Source organism: Apodemus sylvaticus, chromosome 7, assembly GCF_947179515.1.
Source record: "Apodemus sylvaticus chromosome 7, mApoSyl1.1, whole genome shotgun sequence".
NCBI classification, from domain to species: Eukaryota; Metazoa; Chordata; class Mammalia; order Rodentia; family Muridae; genus Apodemus; species Apodemus sylvaticus.
The window spans coordinates 128,656,148-128,681,162 of record NC_067478.1 but is presented as its reverse complement, the minus strand read 5'-3'; the positions used below and the strand labels follow the sequence as shown (position 1 = coordinate 128,681,162).

The 25,015-nt window shown below is 40.4% G+C and overlaps 1 protein-coding gene across 1 annotated transcript in view; it reads right to left on the bottom strand.

Moving 5' to 3' along the window:
* Positions 1-25,015, bottom strand: part of Dync2h1 (dynein cytoplasmic 2 heavy chain 1) — a 252,371-nt gene that overhangs the window by 4,477 nt on the left and 222,879 nt on the right. Inside the window, exons 84-88 of the mRNA XM_052189168.1 lie at positions 23,637-23,846; positions 17,215-17,304; positions 15,117-15,226; positions 14,053-14,134; positions 10,082-10,198 (exon numbers count right to left, since the gene is read on the bottom strand). Coding sequence (XP_052045128.1) covers positions 10,082-10,198; positions 14,053-14,134; positions 15,117-15,226; positions 17,215-17,304; positions 23,637-23,846 — 609 coding nt within the window. The remainder of the gene's footprint in view (positions 1-10,081; positions 10,199-14,052; positions 14,135-15,116; positions 15,227-17,214; positions 17,305-23,636; positions 23,847-25,015) is intronic.

Genomic DNA, 25,015 nt, shown 5'->3' with positions numbered 1-25,015 from the left:
TTTGTCATGCACCAGCAGAGTCTCCCAGGTGACAGCTATATCTGGCTCGGGTCAGCAAGCACTTGTTGACATCCAGAATAGTGTCTGGGTTTTGTAACTGTATATGGGATGGATCAATAGGTGGGGTAGTCTTGGGATGGTTTTTCCCTCCATCTCTGCTCCATACTTTGTCTCTGTATCTCCTCCCATGGGTATTTCGTTCCCCCTTCTAAGAAGGACTGAAATATCCACACTTTGGTCTTCCTTCCTCTTGAACTTCATGTGGCCTGTGTATTCTGAGCTTCTGGGCTAATATCCACTCATCAGCAAGTACACATCATGAGTGTTCTTTTGTGAGTGGATTACCTCACTCAGGATGGATGGTATTTTCTAGTTTCATTCATTTGCCTGGGAATATCATGAATTCATTGTTTTTAATAGCTTAGTAGTACTCCATTGTGTAAATGTACTCCATTTTCTGTATCCATCCCTTGCTGAGGAACATCTGGGTTCTTTCCAGCTTCTGGCTATTATATATAAGGCTGCTAAGAGCACAGTGGAGCATGTGTCCTTGTTATATGCTGGGTAATCTTTTGGGTATATGCACAGGAGTAGTATAGCTGGGTCCTCAGGTGATACTATGTCCAATTTTCTGAAAAACCACCAAACTGATTTCTAGAGTGGTTGTACCAGCTTGCAATCCACCAACAATGGAGGAGTGCTCCTCTTTCTCCACATCCTCCACAGCATCTGCTGTCCCCTGAGTTTGTAATCTTAGCCATTCTGACAGGTGTGAGGTGGAATCTCAGGGTTGGTTTGATTTGCATTTCCCTGATGGCTAAGCATGTTGAGCATTTCTTTAGGTGCTTCTCAGCCATTAGGTATTCCTCAGTTGAGAATTCTTTGTTTAGTCCTGTATTCCATTTTTTTTTTTTACAAAGAACTTGAGTTCTTTGTATATATTAGATATTAGCCTTCTATCAGATGTAGGGTTGGTAAAGATCTTTTCCCAATCTGTTGGTTGCTGTTTTGTCCTATTGACAGTGTCCTTTGCCTTACAGAAGCTTTGCAATTTTATGAAGTGCCATTTGTCAATTCTTGATCTTAGAGCATAAGCTATTGGTGTTCTGTTCAGAAAAATTTCCCCTGTGTTCATGTGTTCTATGCTCTTCTCCTCTATTGGTTTCAGTGTATCTGGTTTTACGTGAAAGTCCTTGATCCACTTGGACTTGAGCTTTGTATAAAGTGATAAGAATGGGTTGATTTGCATTTCTCTACATGCTGACTGCCAGTTAAACCAACACCATTTGTTGAAAATACGGTCTTTTTTTCCAATGGACAGTTTTAACTCCTTTGTCAAAGATCAAGTAACCATAGTGTGAGTTCAGTTCTGGGTCTTCAATTCTATTCCACTGATCTACCTGCCTGTCTCTATTAATACCATGCATTTTTTTAAAATCACTATTTCTCTGTAATACAGCTTGAGGTCAGGGATAGTGATTCCCAAAGAAGTTCTTTTATTGCTGAGAATAGTTTTTGGCTATGCTGGGTTTTTGTTACTCCAAATGAATTTGAGAATTGCTCTTTCTAACTCAATGAGGAATTGGGTTGGAATTTTGATGGAGATTGCAATGAATCTGTAGACCACTTTAGGCAAGATGGCCATTTTTACTATAATAATCCTGCCAATCCCTGAGCATGCGAGATCATTCCATCTTCTTAGATCATCTTTGATTTCTTTCTTCAAAGACTTGAAGTTCTTGTCATACAGATCTTTCACTTGCTTGGTTAGAATCACACTAGGGTATTTTATTTGTGACTATTGTGAAGGGTGTTATTTCCCTAATTTCTTTCTCAGCCTGTTTATCCTTTGAGTATAGGAAGGCTTACTGATTTGTTTGAGTTAATTTTATATCCAGTCACTTTGCTGAAGTTGTTTATCAGGTTTAGGAGTTCTCTGGTGAAATTTTTGGGGTCACTTAAGTATACAATCATATCATCTGCAAATTGTGATATTTTGACTTCTTCATTTCCACATTGTATCCCTGGTCTGAAGTTCTCTTTCTTTGTAGGGTCTTTGTGTGGTTTAGGTATAAGTGTAATTGTGGCTTCATAGAATGAATTGGGCAATGTTCTTTCTGTTTCTATTTAGTGGAATAGTTTGAAGAGTATTGGTATTAGGTCTTCTTTGAAGGTCTGATAGAACTCTGCACTAAACCCTTCTGGTCCTGGGCTTTTTTTGGTTGGGAGACTTTCAATGACTTTTGCTATTTATTTAGGGCTTGTGGAGCTGTTTAGATGGTATGTCTGATCCTGATTTAACTTTGGCAACTGGTATCTGTCTAGAAAATTGTCCATTTCATCCAGATTTTCCAATTTGGTTGAGTATAGGCTTTTGTAGTAGAATCTGATGACTTTTTGAATTTCCTCGGTTTCCGTGGATATATCTCCCTTTTCATTTCTAATTTTGTTAATTTGGATACTGTCTCTGTGCCCTCTAATTAATCTGGCTAAAGGTTCATCTATATTGTTGATTTTCTCAAAGAACCAGTTACTGGTTTTGTTGATTCTTTGTTTGGGCAGGTTGTGCCTTCATTTTCATTAAATTCTAACAAGTCTTTAATTTCTTTATTTCTTCCTTGACCACGTTATCATTGAGTAGAGCATTGCTCAGCTTCCATGTGTATGTGGGCTTTCCATCATTATTGTTGAAGACCAGCCTTAGTTTGTGGTGATCTGATAGGATGCATGGGATTACTTCAATATTCTTGTATCTGTTGAGGCCTATTTTGTGGCCGATCCTTTGGTCAGTTTTGGAGAAGGTATCATGAGGTGCTGAGAAGAAGGTGTATTCTTTTGCTTTAGGATAAAATGTTTTATAGATATCTATTAAATCATCTTGGCTCATAACTTCTGTTAGTTTCACTGTGTCTCTGTTTAGTTTCAGTTTCCATGATCTGTCCATTGATAGGAGTGGGGTGTTAAAATCTTCCACTATTATTGTGTGAGTTGAAATGTGTGCTTTGAGCTTTAGTAAAGTTTCTCTTATGAATGTGGGTGCCCTTGCATTTGGAGCATAGATGTTCAGAACTGACAGTTCATCTTGGCAGATTTTTCCTTTGAGAAGTATGAAGCATTCTTATCTTTTTTGGTAACTTTTGGTTGAATGGCGATTTTATTCTATATTAGAATGGCTATTCCAGCTTGTTTCTCTAGACCATTTGCTTGAAAAATTGTTTTCCAGCCTTTTACTCTGAGGTAGTTTTTCTGTCTTTGTCACTGAGGTGCATTTCCTATATGCTAGGTCCTGTTTACATAACTAGTCTATTAGTCTATGTCTTTTTATTTGGGATTCAAGTCCATTGATATTAAGAAATATTAAGGAAAAGTGATTGCTGCTTCCTAGTATTTTTGTTGTTAGAGGTGGAATTACGTGTTTGTGGCTATCTTTTGGGTTTACTGAAAGATTACTTTCTTGCTTTTTCTAGGGTGTAGTTTCCCCTTCTTATGTCAGAGATTTCCGTTTATTATCCTTTGAAGGGCTGAATTATGGAAAGATATTGTGTAAATTTCGTCTTTTCATGGAATATCTTGGTTTCTCCATCTTAGGTTCTGTATGACATCTGCTCATGATCTTCTGGCTTGCATAGTTTCTGGTGAGAAGCCTGGCGTAATTCGGATAGGTCTGCCTTTGTATGTTACTTGACCTTTTTCCCTTAATGTTTTAATATTCTTTATTTCCTGCATTTGGTATTTTGATTATGTGACAGGAGGAATTTCTGTTCTGATCCAATCTATTTGGAGTTACGTTTCTTTAGGTTAATTTTCTCCTATAATTTTGTTGTAGATATTTACTGGCTCTTTAAGTTGGGAATCTTCACTCTCTGCTATACCTTATGTTTCATCTTCTCTTTGTGTCCTGGATTTCCTGGATGTTTTGTGTTAGGAGCTTTTGCTATTTGCCTTTTCTTTGACTGTTGTGCCAATGTTTTCTATGATACCTTTTGGACCCGAGATTCTCTCTTCTGTCTATTGTATGACTCCTGATCTCTTTCCTAGGTTTTCTAGCTCTAGGATTGTCTGCCTTTGTGTTTTCTTTATTGTTTCTAGTTCCATTTTTAGATCTTAGATGGTTTTGTTCATTTCCTGTGCTTGTTTGTGTTTTCCTATAATTCTTTAAGGGAATTTCCTGTTTCCTCTTTAAGGGCTTCTATTTGTTTACCTGTGTTCTCCTGTATTTTTTAAGGAAGTTATTTATGTCCTTCTTAAAATCCTCAATCATCATCATGAGAAGTGATTTTAGATCTGATTCTTGCTTTTTCTGGTGTGGTGATGTATCCAGGAATTGCTGTGGTGGGAGAACTGTGTTCTGATGATGCCAAGTAACCTTTGTTTGTGTTTCTTATGATTGCCTCTCACCATCTGGTTATCTCTAGTGCTACCTGTCCTCGCTGTCTCTGACTTTATCCTGTCTCTCCTGTGATCCTGGTTATGTCAGAACTCCTCAGAATCTAGCTTTCTCTGTGAGTATGGGATTCTAGGATTCTGGGATCCTGAGATCCTGGGTGTGTCAGAGCTCCTGGGAGTCAAGCTGCCTCTGGGATCCTGAAATCCTGCTATGATTAAGCTCCTGAGATCCTCTGATCCTGGGTGTGTTGAAGCACCTGGGAGTCGAGCTTCTTCTGGATGTTCTGGGACTGGGTGAAGAGCTAGAGCCCAAAGTCTGCTCAGGGCACAGGCTCAGACCAGAAGGAACCAGTGCCACTGGCCAGGCGGGGTTCCTGTGTACCTGTGTCCTGCTGGTCCTAGTCACCCTGGGTGTTGAGGTGTTGGGGCAGATACTGTGGCCTATGGTCCTGGGTGTGTTAGAAAACCTGGGAGTCGAGCTTCTTCTGGATGTTGTGGGACAGGATGCAGAGCAAGTGCCCAAGGTCTGGTTAGGGCACCAGTTCAGAGTGGAAGGAAGCAGGAATTTAATGTCTTAAGAGAACTGACCACCTGCACTCACTGATAAGTGGATATTGGCCCAGAAGCTCGGAATACCCAAGACACAATTCACATATCAAACGATGTCCACGAAGAAGGAAGGAGAGGGCCCTGGTCATGGAAAGGCTCGATGCAGCAGTGTAGGGGATTACCAGGACAGAGAAGTGGGAGGGAGTTGATTGGGGAACGGGGAGGGAAGAGGGCTTATGGGACTTTCGGGGAGGGGAGAACCAGGAAAGGGGAAATCATGTGAAATGTAAATAAACAATATATCTGGTTAAAAGAAAAAGAGAGAGAACTGACCAACTGTCAAAGTCCTGACCCTGGGGCTAGCAGGCCTTGTTCTTCTGGAGACTCCCAGAGAGGGTGTCTGTCCTGCACCCCTGGCTTCTAGAGGCCTCTTTCATTATGTTTTTTCAAATTTTCCTCTCTAACCTCTCAGCCTCTGCAGCCTTCTTCAGGGTCTCCGTTTTTACCAGACCCCCATGAGGGTGCTGGCCCTACCTGGGTACCCAGGATGCCGCTCCCATGTGGAAAGCTTTGGCTTAACCCATCTGCAGAGAGGGCTCAACTTTGGGCATCATTTACAGCCTAAGATAAATAACCATATAACCCATACATTTCTGAAAAAAAGGCAACTATTCTTTAAAACTCATTTCTTTATCTGAAAGTCATCCCAACACTGGAGGGAATGAATCTGCATGGCTGGGAGGAGCCTCCCAGGATGGTGCTCCTTTGTCCCTGAGCAGTGGCAGCCAGTTACTGCTGCAGCTCTAACACCCCCGTGCTCTTCATCTTTGTTAAAAATCAAGTAAATGCCTTCATTTTCACTAAATTCTATAAAGTCTCTGATTTCTTTCTTTATTTCTTCTTTGGTCAAGGTGTCATTGAGTATTTTTAAGCCTCCATGTGTATGTGGACTTTCAAACTCATAGCCCTGAGTGCCTCCAAAAAGAAAATGGAGAGAACATACACTAGCACCTTAACGACACACCTAAAAGCCCTGGAACAAAAAGAAGCGAATTCACCCAGGGGGAGCAGAAGACAGGAAATCATCAAACTCAGGGCTGAAATCAATCAAGTAGAAACAAAGAGAACCATACAAAGAATCAACGAATCCAGGAGCTGGTTCTTTGAGAAAATCAATAAGATAGATAAACCCTTAGCCACACTGACCAAAGGGCACAGAGAAAGTATCCAAATTATCAAAATTAGAAATGAAAAGGGAGATATAACAACAGAAACTGAGGAAATCCAAAAAAAAAAAAAAAAAAAAAAAAAAAACCATCAGATCCTACTACAAAAGCCTATACTCAACACAACTGGAGAATCTGGAGGAAATGGACAATTTCCTAAACAGATACCAAATACCAAAATTAAATCAGGACCAAATAGATCATCTAAACAGTCCCATAACCCCTAAAGAAATAGAAGGGGTCACAGAAAGTCTTCCAACCAAAAAAAGCACAGGACCAGATGGCTTCAGTGCAGAATTCTTTCAGACCTTCAAAGAAGACTTAACACCAATATTCTTCAAACTATTCCACAAAATAGAAACAGAAGGAGCACTACCAAATTCCTGCTACAAAGCCACAATTACACTGATACCAAAACCACACACAAAGAGAACTTCAGACCAATTTCCCTTATGAACATTGATGCAAAAATACTCAATAAAATTCTTGCCAACTGAATCCAAGAACACATCAAAACAATCATCCACCATGATCAAGTAGGCTTTATCCCAGGGATACAGGGTTGGTTTAATATACGGAAATCCATCAATGCAATCCACTACATAAACAAACTCAAAGAAAAAAACCACATGGTCATTTCATTGGATGCTGAAAACCATTTGACAAAATTCAGCATCCTTTCATGCTTAAAGTCTTGGAAAGAACAGGAATTCAAGGCCCATACCTAAACATAGTAAAAGCAATATACAGCAAACCAGTAGCCAGCATCAAACTAAATGGAGAGAAACTTGAAGCAATCCCACTAAAATCAGGGACTAGACAGGGCTGCACCCTTTCTCCTCATCTTTTCAATATTGTACTTGAGGTACTAGCTCGGGCAATTAGACAACATAAGGAGGTCAAAGGGATACAAATTGGAAAGGAAGAAGTCAAACTATCATTATTTACAGATGATATGATAGACTACCTAAGTGACCCAAAAAACTCCACTAGAGAACTCCTACAGCTGATAAACAACTTCAGCAAAGTGGCAGGTTATAAAATCAACTCAAGCAAATCAGTAGCCTTCCTATACTCAAAGGATAAGCAGGCTGAGAAAGAAATTAGGGAAATGACCCCCTTCACAATAGGCACAAACAGTATAAAGTACCTTGGGGTGACTCTTACCAAACATGTGAAAGATCTGTATGACAAGAACTTCAAGACTCTGAAGAAGGAAATGGAAGAAGACCTCAAAAAATGGAAAAACCTCCCATGCTCATGGATCGGCAGGATTAATATAGTTAAAATGGCCATTTTGCCAAAAGCAATATACAGATTTAATGCAATACTCATCAAAATCTCAACTCAATTCTTCACAGAGTTAGAAAGAGCAATTCTAAAATTCATCTGGAATAACAAAAAACAAAAACAAAAACAAAAAAAGAAAAAAACCAGGAGAGCTAAAACTATTCTCAACAACAAAAGAAATTCTGGGGGAATCAGTATCCCTGACCTCAAATAATACTACAGAGCAATAGTGTTAAAAACTGCATGGTACTGGTACAGTGACAGGCAGGTGGATCAATGGAACAGGATTGAAAATCCAGAAATGAACCCACACACCTATGGCCACTTGATCTTCAACAAAGGGGCTGAAAACATCCAATGGAAAAAAGATAGTCTTTTCAACAAATGGTGCTGGTTCAACTGGAGGTCACCATGCAGAAGAATGTGAATTGATCCATCCTTGTCTCCTTGTACTTAGTTCAACTCCAAATGGATCAAGGACCTCCACATAACGCTAGACACTCTGAAGCTAATAGAAAAGAAACTGGGGAAGACCCTTGAGGACATTGGTACAGGGGGAAAGTTTCTGAACAGATCACCAATAGCATATGCTCTATGATCAAGAATTTACAAATGGGACCTCATAAAATTACAAAGTTTCTGAAAGGCAAAGGACACCATCAAGAGGACAAATCAGCAACCAAAAAATTGGGAAAAGATCTTCACCAACCCTACATCAGCTAATATCCAATATATATAAAGAACTTAAGAAGTTAGACTCCAGAAAACCAAACAACCCTATTAAAAAATGGGGTACAGAGTTAAACAAAGAATTTTCACCTGAAGAACTTCGGATGGCAGAGAAGCATCTTAAAAAATGCTCAACTTCATTAGTCATTAGGGAAATGCAAATCAAAACAACCCTGAGATTTCACTTTACACCAGTCAGAATGGCTAAGATTAAAAATTCAGGAGACAGCAAGTGTTGGCGAGGATGTGGAGAAAGAGGAACACTCCTCCACTGCTGGTGGGATTTCAAATTGGTACAACCACTCTGGAAATCAGTCTAGTGGTTCCTCAGAAAACTGGGCACCTCACTTCTGGAAGATCCTGCTATACCACTACTGGGCATACAACCAGAGGATTCCCCAGCATGTAATAAGGATACATGCTCTACTATGTTCATAGCAGTCCTATTTATAATAGCCAAAAGCTGGAAAGAACCCAGGTATCCCTCAACAGAAGAATGGATGCAAAAAATATGGTACACAATGGAGTACTATTCAGCCATTAGAAACAATGAATTCATGAAATTCTTAGGCAAATGGATGGAGCTGGAGAACATCATACTAAGTGAGGTAACCCAGACTCAAAAGATCAATCATGGTATGCACTCACTAATAAGTGGATATTAGCTTGGAAAACTGGAATACCCAAAACACAATCTACACATCAAATGAGGTACAAGAAGAAAGGAGGAGTGGACCCTGGTTCTGGAAAGACTTAGTGTAGTAGTATAGGGCAAAACCAGAACAGGGAAGTGGAAAGGGGTGGGTGTGAGAACAGGGGGAGGGAATGGGGATTATGGGACTTGCGGGGAATGGGGGGCTAGAAAAGGGGAAATCATTTGAAATGTAAATAAAAATATATCGAATAAAAAAAGAAAAAAAGGAAAAAAATCAAGTAAGTGGAGACTTCAATGTAGCATTTCCTAATGACAAAATGTATTTTTCCTATAGTGAACAACAGTTCTGCTGCTCATTGGAGGGAGGATTAGAGTCTATTTATGCATCTATTTTTAGTCTTAAGCTTCAGAATTAAGAAGGTACATGCCTCATCTAAAACTGCATCCTATTTTAAAGGCACAGGTATGCCTCTAGGTTCCACTATTGAAGAAAAAACTCTAAGTCACTAAAGTTGCTGTTATGCGTGAGGCCAGGCCTCTGACATGTATTACTCTGGCCTAATGTATGAGTTACCTTCTTACTACCAAGATAAATACTGTGACCCAGGCAATTTATAGAAAGAAGGCCTTATTTGCGCCGATGGTTGTAGAACAGTAAGAGCTGGGGGTTGAGGACCTGCGTTTAGAACGATAGCAGGAAGCAGCATTACAAACTGAGGGTGGCAGCTGGCTTCTGAGCCTCAGAGCCCACCCCCCAGGGACTGAGTCCTCCAGTAGCCCACAGTCCTCGAGCCTCTTCAAGCGTCACCGGCAAATGGCAGCCCACATCCTCAGTTCAGTGCCACGCCTGGCTACTTTCAGTGCCCCTGACTAGGCAAAGGCCTGGACCTGTGTGGCTCATGAGACTTACTTGAAACCATAGGAAGTTCATGTCTACGAGGCATGCACGGTCTAAGGCTCATAGAACACTGTCACCCAGTTCTTAAGCTCAAGGGGTGGCTCTAATCACATACATTGTTTTTGTTTGTTTTATTTTTGTTTTTTTTTTTTTTAAAAACTGTTTCCCAAAGAAAATGGCTTAATAAATCTTTACCTCTTCAAAAGTAAAATACTTTGACTACAAATTTGTTAAAGTGCAGGTAAAATGGGAAAGCAAACTAAAACCATACGAGCCATGATATCCTGCAGAAAAATAAACTCCAAGGGTGAACCAATAAGATTAGAAGCTGTGTATCCAAAGGCTTACCTGAGGTGTCCAGCCCATGTAGCAAGGAAGAACTGATGACACGCTAGGAGAATCGTGCTGGTTCTCTGAAAGGCGATTGCCATCAAAACTGCACCCTTCCAGCAACAGGCCACTGATCTACACACAAAGGAAGAGAACATTACAATATAAACTAAATTATGAAGCACCAGGCATACAATGTTGCAGTTTAGGATCAAAGCCTCAGTGCCCCAAATGCTGTGAGAACAGATTAGGGCCTTTTATTTGGAGAAGACACAAATTCTGAACTTGTTCATTGTGTACTTTCTTTAGACAGTTCTTACTTTTTTTAAGCTAACATTTTATGAAAATTTCACAAATGTCAGGTTAATTGGAAATATAAAAACAAAACACAATGAACTCTTTTCTAGGAAGAGAGAGAGAGAGAGAGAGAGAGAGAGAGAGAGAGAGAGAGAGAGAGAGAGGCCTAATCAGAGAATGACCATGTGGTTCCTACATATCTTCTAACTTTTCATTTTATTAATGAGTTATAGCTCAGTTTCCTCCTCTTTAAAACATGGGAAGAATACCTATCTGAAATGACTGCTGTGAAGATTATTATAAACCAAGGAGGAGAGTGTTAACAATAAAATCTCCCCTTGTAAGAACAGGCCTTACATCTTGCCTGGGCAGCACAGTAGAGCTGACCCCTATGTAGGAGGCATGGGCAAGCAGGCCCTGTGAGCTTGGAGAGCTGGTCCCATCCCTTATCTGTTGTTTGATGACAAGGGAAGAATAAGGAGAGATGCTTCAAGATATGCTGCCCCATCCACCCCAGATAGCTACCTCGGGCTGGAGAGCTGGCTCTGCCCCTTATTTACTGCAGCACCTCAAAGAGCAGACCTGCACCTCTCCTGGTCAGCATAGTAGAGCAGGCTCTCAATATGGGGTTTGTGAGTGAGTCAGTTCTCCCTCTTGTCTGCTGTGCTGTGGCATAGCAAGGGAAAGATGCCCTCCCCCACCTCACCCCTTGCCAGCTACAGGAGGTGAGAGGGCTGGCCCTGGGGTCATGAGAGGAGGACTTCTGGCCCTGCCCCTTATCTGTTACAGCACTCTAGAGAGCAGGCCCTGAACTCCCCTTGGCAGTAGAATATAGCTGGCCCTGGTTGCAGGGGTTTGCTGGTAAGCCAGCCCTGTGGACATGAGCTCGGGAGAGCCAGTGGGGCTTACCAGATCCAGGGCTTCGAACTGGCCCACTCCAACATCTACCCCATGATGATGCAACATCAATGAACTCCTGGAGCCCCTGAAAAGCCTGGCCCTACAGATCTAAAACTACAGAATCTCCATGGCACAGGGCCACAGGCTATCTGAGAGTACGACCAATCTGATATGGAATAAATTATGTGTGACACTGTCGGATATATAGAAAACGTTCAGTAAGCTTCAGCCAGTGGTGATACCTGGGCATATACAAATTATATAAACAACCCACTGAAGTGGGACAAATCAAAAGTTTAAGCATAAATTACTTGGATAATCCTTACTAGAGGACTTAATACTTTCTGGATAACTGAATCTATTCTATTATGTCATTTATATATACAGGAAATGAAATATTGAATAACTTTATTGAGTCTATTAGGGAACAGCCAAATGTGATTTACATGTCTGTATACACTTAGGGGATAGTTGTATTGTTTATAAATGCAATTACCAATTATATTTTATTTATTTTGTCTCCAACCTGAATACAAAAGGTTACTGATGTATATCTTACTATACAAACTATTTCAGCATTGATTTTAAGGTATTTCTATTCTGTTCTTTTGTCTATTTCTGCTAATGAGTTTCACATTATTTCATTTTTTCTCCTAGATAAGCAAACCAAAATTTGTTTTTAGCAAATTTGTCTTAAAAGAGAGTTCTTCATATCAACATTCAGTGATAATAATTTTCACACAGAATGCACAATGGAGAAAGCATGAATAACGGTACATGTGAAATTACAAAAGAATACACATTTTTCTCCTCTTTAAAAGAAAGTTCATATGGCTATGAATATAATTGGTTTTTGTCAGTTCAATAACCTTAGAAATTAAATCTACATAACAAAACCCAAATGCTATATTGGAATACCATGTATGGTGTTGTAGCTAGTCCTGGATGTCAACTTGACTACATCTGGAATGAACCACAATCCAGAAATGGAGGGCACACCTGTGATACAGATCTTGAGGCTAGAAGAGACAGGTTTCTGACCTGTATCTTGACATGGAGATCTTGAGGTATAGTAGCCATGAAAAGTCTAGGCCCAGGCAAGGTAGTACATGCCTTTAATATCAGGAGACTGAGGCAAGCAGATCTCTGAGTTCAAGGCCAGCTTGAGACAAAGCAAGTGCCAGATCCAGGAGTGGTGGTACATACCTTCAATCTGGGCCACACCTTCTGCTGGAGGCCTACATTAGGATGCTAGAAGAAGGAAGACTCACTCTTTTTTGCCTGCTTGCACTTACTGGCCAGCACATCTGTTGGAACCTACATCTTCAGGATTCCAGCTTTTACAGAAAACAGCTGAAACAACTAGCCTTGTGAGACTAAGCAACTATTAGATTTTTGGACTTCCCATTCATAACTGCCCATTTGGGGGTTAGTTGGACTGTAGACTCTAAGTCATTACAATAAATTCCCTTCCTATATAGAGTCATGCCGTAAGTTCTGTGATTCTAGAGAACTCTGACTAATAGACTTGGGCTGGAGATGTAGCTCAGTGGTGGAGCACTTCTTGACATGGAAGGTTAAGAAGGCCCTGAGTTCATTCCACAGCACCAAAGCCAAAACAAAGGAAGGAAAGGGGATGGGAAAGGAGGAGAGGGAGGGAGAAAATGATACCAGCCACAGCCTAAAAGCGTTGAAAGAAATGAGAGGACACACACACACACACACACACACACACACAGTTTACTATCCCACTCCTTGACTGAGCACTTCTTGGATGCAGTTGGTAGGTGACAATGCTGTGTACTTATTTCCCTGCAGGACTGGGACTGTATTGGATATGGGATGTTATTTACCACCCTCCAGCAGTCTTTCCATATAGTGGTAGCCTATCACATCTCAGTTGCACTGCCTAGTAAGGATTGTGCTAAAGTTGCTCCAATAAGGAGTTGATTTCTTCTCCAGTGCCTGAACTTAGGCTCTGCTTGTTACTTGCTTTGGCCTGTTATTGATAATAAGACTTTTAACAACGCTATACTGCTACCATGTGGTAAAGAAAGTCTTCAGGAGCATGAGATGAAGAGATTTAGGGCACAGCCAGCAGTCGCTGGGAATAGTGACTGTAGTGATTTGAATAAGTTTGGCTCTATAGACTCATGTGTTTGAATGCTTGGCTCTTGAGAAGTGGCACTAATAGGAGGTTACTGTGGGGGTGGTCTCTGAGGTCTCCTAGTGCTCAAGATCTCCTCACTTTGGAACCAGACCCCTCTCCTGGCTGTCTGAGGAATGTAGTCTTCTCTTGGTCACCTTAGGATCAAGATATAGAACTCTCAGTTCATTTTCCAGTACCTGTCTACCTAGACACTGTCATGCTTCCTGCTATGATGACAATGGACTAAACCTCTGAAACTGTAAGCCAGTCCCAATTAAATGCTGTCCTTTGTAAGAGTTGCCTTGCTTTGGTCATGGTGTCTCTTCCCATCAAAGAAACCCTAACTAAGATAAGAGAGTAAGGCCAACAGTGACTCTTGAGCACTTCTATTATATGTGGTCATGATTTAAAAAGACATTTAAAATTAACACATACTGGATTTTGCCTTTTCAAAATATACTTAAAGTTTTATATTAGATCACATACATCTTATTGTAAGGTCATTCATGTCAATCTTTCATAACTAGCTCTATGGTTGAGCACTGTTGATCTTACATTACATTATAAGGATAGGTGCTTATGAGTTAGAAATGTACATTTCACCTCAGTGATGCATTCTAAATTCAAATATCCCAGTCATTACCTTAATCTGCAGCTTTGCTTCTTGAAGTCGGCCTTTCCAGGATGCTACAAACTTAAGGCTATCCACAGAGCAGCCCGTTGCCCTATAAAACCAAGCAGTCAATGTCATGATAAATAACTCTCTGTTGCACACATGCAGGTCTAGCAATAGAATATGTGCTCCACAGGCATAAAGTTCTAGTGGCAATCTCTAGAGCCAGACCCCGACACCATTAAAGAATGTCCTTAGGAAATGAACTAGTAATATATGTATTTCCAATAGCTGATTTTAAATACAAATATTTACAATGTGCAAATATAAGCTACCAATTTAAGTATAATACCTAAGTTTTTTAACATTAGTTGCCTAAATGTCAGTCTTCCTTTGAGATTACAAGTTTCATAGGTGGAGGGCCTTTGATAGCTTACACCCTACATTTTGATCACTGCCCTCAAATTTTAGCACATAAAAGATAATTCAGAAAATTTTTATTGAATTTTATTGAATGAACAAAAAATGTTCTGAGTAAAGATCAATATCAGGCCCCAGAACTAAACTTCTTTTTCTTCCTCAGACTGTTTTAGAAATCCTCCTTATATTCTGCCTTGTTTATAAATAGTGCTTAAATACATGCAGTATCTGACACTAGCACAAAGACAAACTTGACCATAAATATCAGCTCTCTTCACCACAGATTTGTCCATAGCAGCTTCCTAAAAGATTGTGTAAAATGTTTTCAGGTACTTTTAGTTGGTAATCTTCAGCCACCTGTGCCTAAGAAAGTAAATCTTTTAGTCTGTATAGCTTATGTGTAAATAGACCACTGACTATTATTTTGGATAGTGCAAATCTGGATTTAAAAATGAGCAAATTTAGGAATTTTTTTTCATATTTTAATAAAGCAATGATATCAAAAGTAAAAGTTGACTGTTGTTAAAAGGCCAGCTGTTAAGAGGAATAACAAACCTATATAGGCTTCAAGAATAAATTTACTCTTGACAATCAAGACAATGTGACTAGAGAGACTAGAGGTGAATAAACAGAACAAAATTACCCAGAGGGGAAAAAGTATTCGTTCTGACTACCTTGCCGTTTCCTGGCGAAGAGCATTAAGGAATGTATCTGGATGGAAGAGTTCAGATAGGTCAAGTGTATCAGCGAGAAGAGCTTGCTTTTCAGCTTTCTCTACCCAATTCTAGAGGAAGAAGGGAAAGGAAAGACACAGATGTACAGTTATACACAAGCCATTCTCAACTAGACTGCTATATAGTCATTTTCCAACTGCTTTGAAATAGTGCCTAGAAAAAAAATGAGACTTTCATTCTGCCTTACAAAAGCTTGATGTAGTAATCTACCCACCATAAGTAAACCTCCTTGTATCTTTTCATTGTACAAATCTGTTCAAAATAAAGCTTAAACTGGGATAGTTCAGGTTGTGTGTGGCAGTCGGGGTTGGTTCTTCACCAGAAAATAGTGATGTTTGCTCATGCAAACTGGATACACAATGGCAAATCCTGAATCCTGAGGACCCTCTCTTCTCAGCAACACACTGGACAATGGCCAAGAAGAAATGAGTCTCTCCAAAAGGCTGTAAAGTCGTCTCTTCACCCCTGCTACTTTACCCATCAGTTCCACTGCAGTCACACATGTCAACATACAGTATGTATGAAGCTGCAATGTTTACACCTGTTTCTGTGGAGGAAATGTGTCTCCTTGCCAGCCCAAGCTCTGAGCCCCTGATGGCTTGTGTGTCTTACTGCCTCCTCCCACAGCTCTGTTCTCAACACTCTGGCTCTGTTCTCTAACTCAAGCCTCTCTGACTCAAACGTCAGATGTGCTCTCTGCATTAAGCAATCTCACGACGTGTGGCACCAGGAAAGCAGTAATCACATTGATGAATTGTAATTGCTAACATGAATATATATAAGAAATATACATTTTAGCTGGGTGGTGGTGGCACATGACCTTTATCCCAGTACTTGGGAGGTAGAAATAGGCAGAAATTTATATGTATATAAATTTTTGTGAGGCAGAAGCTAACTCTATTTACTAATCATTATGTCACCATTCCTTCACATGGTCCCTGGCATTCAGCAGCTGTTTATGATATTTTTGAACAAATCAAAACTATCCCGTCTCTCATCACTCTGACGTGAGTTGCACACGTGAGTCTTATCACAATGAACTAGCACTCTGTGACACCCTCAGCAGCCACTGGGATCTGAGACTATGGCTAGGTCTTTGCTCAAACTGTTTGTATTCAGTTAGAGACACATTTGTAAGACGACGCATTTTTATAAGAATAATAATAAGATATTTTTATTTTTATATGAGCTTTCACTGTTGTGGATTCGTACAGATAAACTCTGGTCCTGCCTGCCTGCCCAGGTCTACGTTCCTTTATTCAACCAGGGGCTGTGTTGTCTTCTTGCCATCACGAGCTGCTCTGGAAATGAAACACAGAAGACAACCACAAAAATAACTGAAATCCTAGACAGTAAAGATCACTTCAGGGATATGTGCAACTTTGTATACTTCCAAGTGAAAAAATATCAAGCTATTAAAAAAAGATGTTTAAAAAAAAGATGTAAAAACCAAAACAAAACCTAAGTAGTAGTAGTGAGAAGTGTTTGTTGGTTGGAAAGAAAGTATGATTAAGTCCAAAAGTTTTTATCTTGAGTCAGGGATTCTTATATAGTTTTAAAGATGGTCATATAGAGGCAATACAGTTTGATGGCTAGTATTCAACACACTATGGATGAAGAATCATGCTACTAAACAGGGCACTCCTGTTCACTGTTACCTGGTAATTTGGTTTATTCCCCTAGGGCACCTACCTGGTTAGCTGTGGGAAAAAGCTATCAGTAGGAAAATAAGGAGTGTTTCTGCACCCTTTAAAGCAGTCAGATCCCAGTCCTTACAGGGCTTCCATTGCAGTCCAACTCACTATTTGCACACTCTGGCTGGACAACTGTACATTTTTCTCCACATTATCAATGTTTTTTTTAAAACAACAACAAACAAACAAACCATGGACAGACATTTTAAAGAGTGTGATATAAACATCTGAAAGGACACAAAGATGAAAGTCCCACTGTTCTTGCTACTAAGGATATTTCTACAGGTAAATCTCCATCCCATAGTCAGACCCACATGCTCAGCTGCTAAGTAGCCTATTCTCACCTGGATCGCAAGGGTGCGGGCTACGAGACCACGCAGGTACTGGAGGGGGTCCTCGGGGCCTTCCCACCTGCTCTGCCACGTGAGAGGACACTGCAGTGTAAAAGAGAACAGTCAGCTCACACACAGACTTTCAGCATCAGTGTGTGGGGAAGACTAACAGAGCTACAATGGGGTCATGACATGAAAACGTCTCACGGCACAAGTGTATCTGCTGCCTGCTCTTTCTCTGTGAAGCAGGCAGCTGTGCTTTCTTGATGTGAGATTTGGCACAGCATGAAATCAACGTAAAAGTTTAAGTTCATTTGAAAATTGTAAAAGATAAAAAGGGTCGTGGTCGCTAATGAATGTTTTCAAACTGTGTAGCACACGGGTTTTACCCATAAAGGTGCTCCATGTCGGCTGGGTGAAGAGAACAGGTTAACTGAACTGTGTACACAAATGGTTCTTACTAGATGGCCCACTGTTGGTGTGCACTAATGCACACATGAGAGTGTGCATTTGCAAGTACTCAGGACGTATATGTGCATGCACTACAACACTCTGGAAGGGTGTAGGACTGTCAATACAGCTAGTACATATTAACAAACTCTGTGTTATTTAAGTATGGTAACAACATGTGATGCCTCAAGCATGTAAGTGAGAACACACGGCAGGGTAATTTGTATCAGTCATCATGTACAGAAAACCAGAGACATGCAGAAAGGGGACTTAGAAGATAGCAAATACTTTCGAGTAATCAAGGCATTATTAGAAGTAAGAGCTGGGATAATGATGAAAACACATCTGGTTTTTAAACATAAATATCTACCTGAAGACATATGTGAAGACATGAAAAAAAAACCAAGTCCAAAACAAGGAAAGAAAAAATAAAACATAACACAGTTGAAACACATGAAACAGAACAAAACATATTAATGGTCAACATCAAACAGCCGAAATTTTGAAAAGCAAACTGACAAAGGTTTCAATAGCTTAACTAACAAACAAAAGACTTAAAGTCACAGGTGATAAAGGAGATATCATAAAAATGAGCGTTAATATACACAAGAATGTACAAACAAACTATCCTAGAAAACGTTCCACTCTTAGTCCTCTTGAACCTGGAGCTTGTGAGATGTTTCAGTGGGTGAAGGCACTGTTAAACCTGAGGACCTGGGTCCCACATACTGGAAGCAAAAATGTCTCCTTCTGAAGGTGACCTTTGACCTACATGCATACATGTGATCACACACACATAAATGTAATGAGACCTTTCAAAATTCAATGGCAGAAAGCATTATTAAACCAAAATAATTAATAAAACTGAGTGGGTAGCAGTAGAAGTAATGATGATGTTGACGGTGAAGATGATGATGGTGATGATGGCTATGATGATGATGGTGATGATGATGGTAGTGATGATGATGATGATAGTGATAATTATTATCAAATACTTTCCAGAAAACAAAAGGCCAGCAGCACTACTGAGCTATGAGGAAACCCCTCCATGGTCCCCTCAGTCCTCACAATGAAACCTCCACTGTCCTCAGTCCTCACAATGAAACCTCCACTGTCCTCAGTCCTCACAATGTAACCTCCACTGTCCCCTCTTCTCTCCTTACCTCTACCTAGCACTACTGTGCTCTATTCCTGTATATAGGTTATATATAACATATATATAGGTTAATACACACACACACATACAGAGAGAGAGAGAGAGAGAGAGAGAGAGAAGAGAGAGAGAGAGACTGAAGAGAGCTTGATCCTAGACACAGTGTATAAGGCGACATACACTAACTCCATGGATCTGGATATCACACACGATAAACCTGTTCAGTCATTACACTGTACTTCCAGACTATGCACAGGGAAGGGAAGGTTAGGGAGGGAGGGAGGAAGGACGGAGCTTCCTTCTTCGTGCTGCCATGCTGCACCACTGTGCTGCACAATCCTGCATCTGCTCTGACCCCTTCCCTCCCACTATAGGACGACCCAGAGTCTGCATGTTTGCCATTTCCAGTTTTAACTGACTGAAAAGGCATTTAGTGTCACCAGCCAGTATATTAGGATAATCTGGAAAACTGGTTCTGTACAGAGCTCAATTAAAATGATTTCAAAACACAATGCAATCTATTAATTTCTAATACAATGACACACTCATGAATATTTAGTATGAATGATAAGGAAATACGTTGGCTTCATTTTGACATAATTATATCTTAGAAGTGATGTAAATGTGCTCTTACATGTAAGAGAGAATGGTACTAATGACGTGCTCATTATTGTGTCTTCTTATAAAATAACAGCAGCAACGCTTTAGGTATCACCAGCAATTGTCAAATAAACTTAAGAGTCCTAAGCCCTGGCAGGACAATTCCTGCTGAAATTACCCCAGGTGCAATGGTGAAAATATCAAGTACTATTCTAAATTATATAAAGTAATGTCACATACCACAGAAACTGCAACATTTAAATATAATAAAAATTAACTTACTTTGAAATACATGGGGTAGTATATTTTTTAATTTTATTAAAACTTAATGCTTTTGTCTTGGTCAAAATTGGCCTCTCACTTGAATTTCAAACACCTCAGAGCTATCTCCAATCACATAATTTGAGTGTGCTTTGTAAAACATAGTTTTGGAAGGTTTTTATCAAGTCCATTCTCATGTAAATAATGAAAATAAGTACAGTGATATATACCCACCCTGAGGCTATAGTTGATCATGTGTGTGTGTGTGTGTGTGTGTGTATGTGTGTGTCTGTGTTTCTGTGTGTGTATATATGTGTATGTGTGTATCTGTGTATGTGTGTATATATATGTGTGTTTGTGTGTGTATATGTGTGTGGGTCTATGTGAGTGTGTGTCTCTATGCGTGTATATGTGTGTGTGTGTGTGTGTGTGTGAGAGTCTGGCAGGGGTCTGTTGCTCTGCAGTGAACGCAGAGCTCATCACCTGGCTGAAATGCCTACTGCTGAGCTCCAGTGGTTACCTGGCCTTAGTGCTGGAGTTACAGATGTGTGCTGCTGCCTCTGGATTTCACATGGGTAAAACTTGGGTTCTCATGTTTCTATGTTACCTCCTTTACCAAAAGAGCTATCAAAGTCTAATGCAGAATATTCACTTATATATGATATCTGCATCACATATTTTAATTAAGAATTTAGCCATCTGTTTCATTTTCTATGACTATTTCTATGTCAAATGAAGAAACACTGAACAGACATTAGGAAAAATGTAATGATATTACAAAGAATTAAAAATTTGTGAGTCATTTATAAAATAGTCTTAATCAAGGAAAGGGTTTTATATAATTAAGCCTTTAGAAACTTTATTTTCAAAAGTTATCTAAAAGAAGAGTATGGGATTGTCATCATAGCAAACGATTTATAGCTACTCATTATTTTTTAGTTGATGATTCCATGTCTCCAAAATGATTAATAGAAGCAAAAGAAGCAGTCCAGTTGTGCCTGTGTGACTGTGTCATATGTCTGTGTGGATATGCATGTGTGTGCATACACATGCGTGCATGTGCATGTTATGAGCTTTCAGAACTTTGCTGAAGCTCCAGGCATCTGAAAGAGGGCATCAGAGATGTGGCTGCAGGGAGACAGAAGATGAGCAAACACCCTGTAGTAGAAAACTGAGGAACACAGAGACCACGCGACCCCTACACAGTCTGAACTTGGGATTGGGAAAGAACCAGTGCAGTCTAACCTGGTACGGCAAAATCATATGGAAAGGGGTGCATATGTCCCTCAAAACTTTGAATAAAAGGAAAGCAAAAGTCCTAGTAACCTGCATACTCATACTATCTGCCTCACTTTAAAAAAGCAATTCCAGAAGAAATTCTAGATGCTGCACAGCCCATCCCCAGCACAGCATGTCCACACCATAGGAGCCCAGCACCTGCTGGCTCCCACTCCTACTGCTGCTGCTGCTGCTGTGGCGACAGTTAGTCCACTTAGCTGGGGAGAAGAGAAAGAAGATAGAAACAGAAAGAATTGTTCTAAGTACCAAAGGCCTCCCTGTATCAACTGGTTAAACAAGTGACCACTCTGAGAAACAGTGGAGGTTCCAGAAACTGGGTGTGACCTACATTTATGGATTTGTCCCATTGGTGGGAAGGGAATAACCCAATCTGAGGGAAGCAAAGTATATCTCCAGGTGGGTCTGCAGCCCCACCTCTGAGAAGAGTGAGATAAGCTATGCATCAGAGGGTGAGCTAGCCAGAGCGAACTGGCCAAGGCACCAATGACTACTCAAGAGTTTGGGCTTTCTGCACTCTCAGAGCCCCAGAGAAACTTGGTAGAAAGGTCACTCACTCTGGTATTTCTTAAGCTGTGTTGTGTCAGAGTACTCGCAAGAGAAGCACCAGTCCCAGACATCTTCAGGCTCAGTTGGCAGGAGCATTTCCAGTGAGGCCCTTTCCTTACTGCCAAGCCTGGATACGGCAAACACTGCAGGGCTAAACAGGCACTTCAGTGGCAAAGGCAGGGCAGGGCTGCCTGCAAATACCCTTCTGCTCTAACAAGACTGGGTTTCAAAGAGAAATGAAGCACACCCTCCTCCCTCACACAGACATGGCACAAATTGGCTTAAGTGACACCAGGTCTTTTCTGGCCCTTTACATCTCCTTCTGACTGTGCTGGGTCACCTGCACTCATTTTATTGGATGATCTTTCACTATTATCTTGTAAACCTTCATCCACATGGTTTGTGTATTTTCATGCTTGGTTTTCTTCCTTCGACAATTCCCTTTCCTTCAATTACTAATAAATCCATTTGACTGTAACACTAACTCCTAGCTCATCCTGGAAGTGTCTTGCTCTTTTATCCTAATTAATGTTAGAATTGATACCTATAGATTGTTTTTTCAGCATGCTTACACATATGGTCTGTTTTTGAATTCCTTCTATTTCTGCAGTGTGCTTTTCTCTTTCAAGACACAGAGTAGGCTGACTATAAGATCCTCACATAAGACAGAAAAAGAAATCACACAATAGAAGCAAATTGTACCACAGAAACAATATAAATACACACACACACACACACACACACACACATATATATATACATATACATGTATATATATATAGATGTATATACATACATATACACACTACATACACACAAACACATACACAAACATACATGTAAGCCAAGATGGTGCCTCCAAAAACCTCATATAACTCCTCAATAACTGTACCAAATGAAACCTAAAAGAATTCAAATGACACTAGACTAAGAATATAAAGGTTTAATTTTAAAAATACTTAGTGACCTCAAAGAGGATTCACACCAGGATGTGAAGGACCATTTGAGATCTAGTTGAAAAGCAAGGTATTTAGATGAGATGCTCAGAAAAAGAGATTGAGGTTCTGAAGAAAACAAAAAAGAATAGCAATCTTGAAAGTGAAAAGCTCAATAAAAATAAAGCAAAAAAAGAAAAAAAAAAACAAAAGCCAAACCAAAACAAACAAATAAAAAAAAGAAAACAAAACCAAACCAAACCAAACAAACAAAAACCTGACAAGACTCACAAGAGTCTAAATCTAGCCAGCTTCCAGGAAAGAATGTCAGGAACTGAAGACAAAATAATAAAGATCAGTTGTCTCAACAAAGAGACTACGCAAGAATGCAAGGTATATAAAAGATAAAAACCAAGAGATGACCTATCCAATGACAAGGAAGGAGGAAAACCGCCATGTCTCCAGGAAGGCCCAGACATCCCTGTATGGAAAAGCAATTAGGACCCTAAATGGACATGACAGCCTACTAAGGGGACAGATCATCTCCTCCCCTTTGTTTGTGTACATGTGATGTGAGCTACATGGATTTTATTATTTTCTAAAGTGCTCTAGTTATTTAATGAGAGACGCGCTGTTTGCTCTTTTTTGCATTGCTATGTCCCGGTGTTTCACTAGAGTCATCTGTCTCTTGATCTCACTATTCACACTGACCTCCTCATAAGCATTTGGCTGAAGCCCTAGTCGACATGAGGGCACCACCCGCCTGCCTGCAGAGGGGTTTGGGCACAGGCACACTCATAACCCAACTGGCTTGAAACAAAGTGGAAGCCAAGATTTTTAAATTGCTTGGAAACAACTTTGAGCTTAGAGGGTCAAAGATTTGGTCTAGTAGGTTACCAACATGTTATAGAAAACTTGTCTCAGGGTGAAATAAAAATGGATTTCATTGCACATGTTCCAAAGAGATGGCCACAGAGGAGAATGTAGGCTGATGTCCTAGAGAATTATAAACTTCCACCAAGCTGACTGAATGCTTTCACTGGACTCACTGTTAGTCTTTCAACCAATGCATTCTATCTGCATAGCTTTCACAGCTCAACTTCAGTTTTCTGTTGCTATTAACTACAAGATCCCATGGAAAACACATTTCACAAAAGGACATCACACCAGAAGCCCTATGATTGGCTTACCTTCTGGTTTAGTAGAGCACTGGCCAGCTTCTGCACCTCGGAGCTCAGTAAAGTGGTTCCCCGGATGACTTTGCTGAGCGCGGCGAGCGACTGATGAACACTCTGCACCAAGCGGATGGCATTGAACTGCTCGAGAATGATGAAGGATAGTATCGGAGATCCCTGCCGATCACTAGGAGGGGAGACTTTCTGATGAATGAGGTTTGAATTCTAGAAGAACAAGGTCGTATCACAGTTAATAAGGAGTAACGTCAATGGGACACCAAAATATATAAGAGGTCAAAAACCACCCATAAGTTCACATTTCTGAATACTGTATTTTACGAATGGAAGAACTCAGTCTATAAATACAGGTTTCTGGACTTTTTTAGTGGTATGTGAGGTGGGAACAGAATAGCAAAACAGGATTTACCAAGCACCAATAATCAGTGTATGAGGAAGGCAAAGAGAAAGGGAACCTACCTTACAGAACAGTTGGCTACCCTGGTGTTCCAATTTACTATACCCAGACATGGGGACAAATATGGATTGCAAAGGTGATCCTTTTACACTTGGCAACAAGTATTCCTTTTGCATCAATTTACTGGTTTTACCAAATTACTAAAGATATAATTAAACAAAAACAATAGCAGTCATAATTTATGTTTTATCTCTAGTTCACCTAAAATTAAACTACATAACTTGAGTAATGAGTACCAAGACAAGTATGTGGTAAGTAATAATTTAAGTTGGAAGTGCTGAAGAATGGAAACAGCAGGCAAACGCGGTCCAGGTGGGAGTTTCCTGAGAGCTGGCACACAGCAGTGAGCCTGGAGGCTCACACAAAGGTGAAGACCCCCTTCCAGTGGTGTCATCCAGCATGGTGTCTCCGCAGGGGAAGCTAACCTCCTGGTGTTTGCTGGTTCCCAGGACCAGCCGCAGGCAGATGCACAGCATCAGGCTGGTTCAAGCTGACTCGGCACTGTGGGCACAGGCTGGGACACACCTCAGTCCTCAGACTACAGCTTCCTGAAGGGGAAGGGTCTGATTAACCTCATAGCCTCTCTCCACATTTCTATGTCCCCATTCCCTCAATGTCCCAGCTAGCTCAGGGTGGTATTCCTGCAGTGTCTGAACGTGTCCTGTCACTTTTCAGCTGGTCCATCTCCTCACCACTCACATGAATGATTACTTACACTCGGTGTCTTAACTATGCTTCCACTGCTGTGATAAGATACCACTAGCAAGGCAATTTACAGAGGACAGATGTTATTTGGGGATTACAATTTCAGAGGGTTAAAGACTATGACCATCATGGTGGGGAACATGGTGGCAGGCAGGCATGGTGTGGAAGCAGTATCTGAGAGCTTATGTCTTGAGACCCAATGAGGCAGAAAGTG